We start from the raw sequence: 6,931 nt of genomic DNA on the forward strand, positions 1-6,931 counted from the left end.
GGAGGAGCGGGGGGTCACCGGGGGCCGCTCCGGACGCTCCTTGGCGTGGCTGACAGGTCTACCCGGACCACAGCGAGCGGGCTGACAGCCGTGAACGGCTCTAACACCCACACCACCACCCCCCCCCCGGCTTTGGGGTTGGTTTGTTTCCTTCCTTGTTTCCCTCGCTCTGTTTTTGTCACAGTCGAATTTCCAGCAGTCCTGTTGAACACATCAACAGGAGAGATTGAATCTGAGTTCCACACGTACGTCCAGCCCCAGGAGCATCCTATTCTCTCCGAATTTTGCACAGAACTGACTGGCATAACACAGGTACGATTACTATTTTAGCATTATTTTACACTGGTGTAATTGCTATTTGTTACATTCTTTAAAGAGGCTTTTAAAGAGCTAAGAAGAAATACACCTCAAATGACTTTCAGTGCATACTAACACATACTTCTTGTTCCATTTCATAAAGAATCAGGTTGATGAAGGGGTCCCCCTAAACATTTGTTTGTCACTGTTTTCGAAATGGATTCAAAAGATACAAATGGAGAAGAAAATTGTATTTGGTACAGACATCCTAAGTAATTCTACTTCAGAAGCAAAAGCATGTACCTTTGTTACTTGGACAGGTAAATAAAATTCTAATTTGCTTTCTCTGGGGAGTAATACACATTAAAAGATTAACTTTTGGTGGTTCTAGTGAGATTTTGTCTCCACTTCCAGGGAGTCAAACCCCTGTTATTAGGTATTAAAGATGTCCAATACTGGGTAAGGCTGAAAATATGAAATCCACCGACTCCTGATGTGTTCCCTACATCTTTGTCTCCAGGATCTGTTATATTTTTCTGCTTTACATACAGACCATTGTGTCACCATTCTTAATGTGTCTAAATGATTTAGTAAGATCTTTGAGATCTTTACCCATCTGGTGTCATTCTCTGCTAACAACAGGCATTCACTAACCCTCATGTCCCACTGCAGCAACCCTAGGGATTTCATTGCGTTAGCCTGTGCTTCCTGTCCAGTGCTACAGGATGCTACTACTATGTTGATGTTATGTCCCTTTATGCATATTTCAGGCCAGTTCTTTAATGACAGATTATTTGTGGGGTTTTTTCCTTGCAGACTGGGACCTGGGTGTGTGTTTGCATTATGAGTGTAAAAGGAAGCAGCTGCAAAAACCTGACATTTTAAATTCCTGGATTGATCTCAAAGCAACATACAGGGTGAGAAGATCCACAGACTGTCAAACATTTATACTCACATTATCATCTCAAAAGCTAATTGTATCTGAGGTTGCAAGCCAGTATGGTACAATCCAGTGACTAGAGTAACCCAGTTGTTTTCTTCCCATGTTGTTGTTGCTCAATAACAAACTGCATGCCCTAGAACTGCATGAATTTCAATAGAAATCTTAATGCTGGGAAAACAACCTGGCGTTATTGTTGGATAAATTAACTCTCTTGTTAGATAAATAAATTATCCGAGGAGAATTTTTCAAGCTCCTCTTCCTTTCCTGAAATCTTTTGCTCTGCTTGCTCGTATTGTGTGCTTTATTGCTGCCTTACACTGCTGTGTAGAAAATAGTCATCAGCATCTGTTTAGAGGTACTTAAAGGCCTGGTATGTGAATTGCACTTGGTCCAGAAAGTGTATTCTGAATAGAATGAATAATACTGAATGTATATTTGATTACATAGTCCATACTGCAACAAAGTTCCAGCCTGGGGGCTGACAGCACTGAAGTGTACCTTTCCCTGTGTGGTCAAGTAAACTTTAGAAGGGTGATCCAGGAGTTAACCTGTACTGACACTTGGAGCTTAGGCTCTTAACCTAGGTAGCAGAATTTAATAGAGATAAACAGTGTAAGTATTCCCCCTTTTTTGTGATCGAATGAGATACTGGGAGTGAGTAGCAATATTTGCTGTTTCTCACTTAAAAAAAAAATTATACCTATGCCAAATATATCAGTGCCCATGCCTTTGCAATATGGAACAGCTTAAACATCTCAAGATATTATTTATAGTTGTATTCTTCAATGCTGCTCTGTTAAGGCCTTCAATGTAAGCCATAAAGTGCAAATGAATGACTCCAGAGCTAAGACAGAATGGATTAGTTTAAGACTGAGAGAACAGATTCATGATTCTTTGCATTCTAATTTGTTACAGGATAAGTCATTTACAGGCTTAGGCTTATTTATCCCAACTGTAAAATGAAGATACCCGACCTGCACAATTGCCTTGCTATTTCTGATATGGTTTTCACTTCACTATGAAGAGGTTTTGAAATGCTTTATGTTAAGCACCTGTGTTTCTTTCCTTAGGCCTTCTATAACAGGAAGCCTAAAGGGCTAAATGGTGCTTTGCAGGATTTGGGGATAGCTTTTGCAGGACGGGAACATTCTGGTAAGTATGATATGATGATCCTCATTTTAATATATATATATATTTCATAAAGCTTAGTAGCTACTATTTAGCTTTATTAGTGAAACTAAAGCAGCTAGTAATAGCTAGTCATTGCTCTAAACAGTAACTATTGTTTCCAGGATATACAACGTTCTGTCCAATAAAAACATCAGAACAAGAACAGCCTGATGCTTCAAAGATATGAGTCTGTTATTGCTAACCTCCTGCTTTATTTCTGTAATTTCCCCTTGTGCCTTTGAGTGCACGTTCAACAAGGTCAATTTCTGAAGCAGCGGGAGGATAAGGAAACTTGATTTTACCTGATAGATCTGGGCAGCATGTTAGTGTAAGAGAATACCAGTACGGTATGATGGGTTTTGCATGATTAATAATACAGCAAGGATTTTAAAACTTGTGGATGTATATTCAGCTGTATAGGCTGGTCCTTCAGACATTACAGCGCAGGGAATTCTCTGGAGTTTTTCACTTCCACTTCTCGTTTTTGAGCTAGGTAACTACGTGTCAAGAGTTCTGTGAATCCCTATCATTTATGTAAGGCTTACCTAGACTATGCTTTTCCTCTAACAAGAACCTATCCCCAGTAGTAGTTTAAAAATAAAGCATAAATATAACCATACTTTTGCAGGGTTAGATGATTCTCGGAATACTGCCCATCTAGCTTGGAGGCTGATTTGTGATGGATGTGTGCTGAAGGTTACTAAATCTTTGGGTAAGGTTAGTAAGTACTTCGTATCTTCTACTTGCTTTGTAGCCTGGAATACAGATGAAAGGTGAGCTGCTCAAATAATAAAGCCAGCATCTTGACTATGAATTGAACAGAACATCCCTAGGGTGCTACATTTATTAATTTTGTGCACTGATTCCTAAAACTTCTGGATATTCACTTTCCAAAATGTCTTTTTGTTTACGGACTCCCTAGGCACATATGAAAAATAACTTAATTTCCAGAACACTGACTATAAACTCCACTGACAAGACTCCACTGGGAAGTAACTGCAGACCTGAAGCATCTAGAGATGGAATTTGCAAAACAAACTCTCTGGCTGAGAAAAACCGGAATGGTATTGCTGAAATTAAGATAAATTCTACTGTACAAACTGAGGAACAACAGACCACTTGCACTGATTCCTCTGCAGCTGTCCTCTTTGTACCTAGTGGCAACTCAAGGGCTGAATTAGCTGCTCAGTCCCAAAGCTCTTCAACAGCATCTACTGACAAATTTCCTGTTCCTCTTGAGCGGGCACGCCAAACTACCAGCAATGTATCAACAGGCATTCGGCAAGGATTGAACAATGGGCAACTTCTGAGTAGAGCCAGATACAACCCTCCGGTACATGGACCAGGACTAGTGCTTGTCTCCACTACCATCTCCTCAGTCAATATCTCCAATGAGGATACCAGTACTAGTTCTGATTGCTTATCTCTGCTGACTGACTGGGAAGATGTTGCTTTAATACCAGAATCTCAGTATGAAGAGAATTCAGACTGTGTTCAATTCGAAGATGACTCCAGTACAGATATTTTAACAGTGTCTGAAGAAAGATCAATTTTGAAACAATCAGCTGTAATGAGTTCAGCTAATCAAAGTCTGGAGAAAACTGAAGTACCTGTGGGACCTCTGAAATCAATTGTTTACAAAAGTCCTGATGCTACTGTTGGTAATGTAGGAACAGTACAAAGGCAGACTTCAGATTTCTCAGCTTTTAAGTTACCATCTGCAAGGGTAAATACTATTTTGACACTATCAGCAGTAACTGGAAGTTATTCTACTCCTTCAGAGATTCCTAAAAGAAAGCCAACTAGTCCAAAAATGTTCCCACCAGCGAAAAAAATGCCTTTTGCTATATATCAAGAGAAAATTGCCTCATTTGATTGTTCCTTACCTCTAAGAAGTTCAAATTTGCCTAGAGTGTCTCCTGCCATTCTGAACTCCACAGTCAATTTGAATCAGTCTGTAAGAGCTGTGAAAACTGGAAAACTAACTCCCCCTCTGTGTAATTGTGGCCGAAGAGCTAAAAAACTGTATGTGTCAAATGCTGGTCCAAATCATGGCAAAGCTTTTTTCTGTTGTCCTGTTGGCAAGCACGAAGGTAGTAAGGAAGGTTGTGGATACTTCCAGTGGGAACATGCACTTCTAAAAGAGAAATCTAATGGTCCTGGCCAGAATGCAGATGCTTCGACCTCTCTCAGAACTGTTGCTAATAGTTTAGGAAATTCTTCCAATAAAAAGTATTTGTGTCTTAGACCCTCTATGCGAACTTAGAAAGTGGTAAATTTTTTGTCCAAATCTTAAGCTCTAAGTTGATCATGCTTAATATAATCAGGACAGTCAAACGATGTCAGATACATGTGCTAAGAATGGGACAAAAATTATACTGCTTGGTTAACACAGAAATGGAAATTAATCAAGCATAAAAAATATCAATATATCAAAGTATCTCATTAGTGACGTGAGAGAACAGATAAAACTATTAAGTGCTAAAATTAAAGTATAAGCAGCTGTTGCTACAAATCTTAAATCTCTGTTTTATTATGTATTTTAAATTCTTTAAAATGTTCTTTAAGGTCTGGACTAGTAATGATGGAGCTTTCATTTATACTTTTTTCTAAATACACTTGTAATGGTTATAACTAACTTAAAAACGTATTTAGAAGTTGTCGCACTTCTCTAAAGGGATTCTTGAAGCAATAATGTTCTCCTAAACTCTTACTGGTTTTTTTTATCCTTTAAGTAACAATAAAGATAAAATGCTGGTGGCATTTCATTAAATACTTTATTTACCCATCGCCTTGACTCTGAGACTATATGAGTTTCCTATTTCATTTGTATCCTCAGTCTACCTCCTTCTGTACTATTTCCTATTAGTATAGCATCTTGGACAGCCAATGCTGGGAATCAGGTAAGAATTTATTCAAACCTAAACTATGAAGGATATAGTATAGCATCTTTTACTTTATGTTACTGGGTAAATCTGCAATGTCTTACTTGATTAAAAAATACTATAAAAAGAAACAAGCACGTCTAATCTTTGCTCCTGGTGCAGTTCGTATCTTCTGATCTCCCCGCTAACAGTTTTTGGCAACTGTTGAACAAACTCCATCTATAGGAGAAGCGAGGAAATTGCAATACAAAATAAGATGCTGTTTTCATCTATAATCGTACTATGCAAACATGTAATGAAGTTAGTAAGACCCCAGGGTCTTACTCCAAAGTAACAGGATGGGGAAACTTAAGAACTGAAAGAAAAATACTAAAAATCCTAACCAATATTGCAAACTGATTGGGTGCTAGAATCTGATTCATCGGTTTTGTTAATACCAGGAACCAACATTCACTTCCACTCTTCCTTAAGTCAACAATTCTATCATTTTCTTAACATTCAACACGTAACTTGTCAGTTGGCAGTGGGCCATCTACCTTCATGATGGCACAACAGGGAAGTCCAACTGCTTGCTTTGCATGCTCAGTTTAGGACAGTATCACTCATTTCTTTGCTTTCATTCACTGCTGAATGATGGTACAGGGTACAACTCCATATTAGAGCTTTCAAACCTCTTCAATGTAAAGGGATTATGAAGAGAAAGCGATTTAGTCACCAGAGTTATGATGGCTTGACATCATACCCTGGCAACAGCTTTCCCACAGAGCCAGGTTTGACCATCATCATTATTTTTTGCACTTTCCATTCTTCCATCACATCAGGGTTGATTGGGTCCCCAGCACTCGCACAGTGCTGCAGGCTTTTGAATGTATAGCTTAGTGGGAAAGAGAGAACAAGTACTTGGCAGCCATCTATTTGCTATGCCCCATTCACTACTGTATTCATGCATTGTGGGTTCTTTCTACCTAAAACCACAAATTTTACTAAGTCCTGTTCATTCCATTTGAACTGTATAGCATTAAACGTAAATCTGAAAAAACCAGAATGCTTAAGGTACCCCTAAATATTTATTCTGACTTTGTTCCTAATACTTAAGATTTCTAATGTTGAGAAATACATGGTCTGAGTTACTGTTATGTCATTGTATATTTGGAATAAAATGAAGGTGAGATGGGTATTTGGTTTACTGTTTTGATCAAATACACCAAAAAGGATGCTCTGGTTTTGCTTACCTGGGAGGTTTATGTTGCATTTGACAGGCAGTTGGCAGAGAACAGAAGACAGTTATAGGAAAACCTGACAGACTCCAGAAAATTTAGAATTAAAAAAGTAAATTTTGACAAAATTCTGAAACCGGTGAGGCCTCATCTTCATTGTAAAAGATAATTAACCATCTCTGCATCCAGCTTATAAAGCATATGAACAAAACATTGTGTCCTAAAAGCAGTTAGCTCTGTACTTGCTATCACCAACACGCAGCAGTTAGTTACATTTAATTTCTTCTTCAAAACAATCTACATCATTTTACAATCAGTTCAACACACCAAAGTTTTTTGCTCTTGAAAGCTTTACAGTTTCTCTTGCAGTTTCAGTAGAAAACAAGTAAACCATAAGGCTACTTTTTTAGATGCTCTGT

General features: G+C 38.4%; 1 protein-coding gene across 1 annotated transcript; it reads left to right on the top strand.

The window, feature by feature from the left end:
* Positions 1-184: 184 nt before the first annotated feature.
* On the top strand, positions 185-4,676 carry ERI2 (ERI1 exoribonuclease family member 2; the record flags this gene model as incomplete). The annotated part of the gene is made up of 6 exons (XM_010011278.1): positions 185-312; positions 461-617; positions 1,114-1,214; positions 2,311-2,392; positions 3,039-3,127; positions 3,333-4,676. Coding segments are annotated over 6 exons (1,901 nt in total), but the record flags the coding sequence as incomplete, so codon positions are not given.
* Between the last annotated feature and the right edge of the window lie 2,255 nt (positions 4,677-6,931).

This window comes from Nestor notabilis, unplaced genomic scaffold, assembly GCF_000696875.1.
Source record: "Nestor notabilis isolate BGI_N333 unplaced genomic scaffold, ASM69687v1 Scaffold19353, whole genome shotgun sequence".
Taxonomy (NCBI): Eukaryota; Metazoa; Chordata; class Aves; order Psittaciformes; family Psittacidae; genus Nestor; species Nestor notabilis.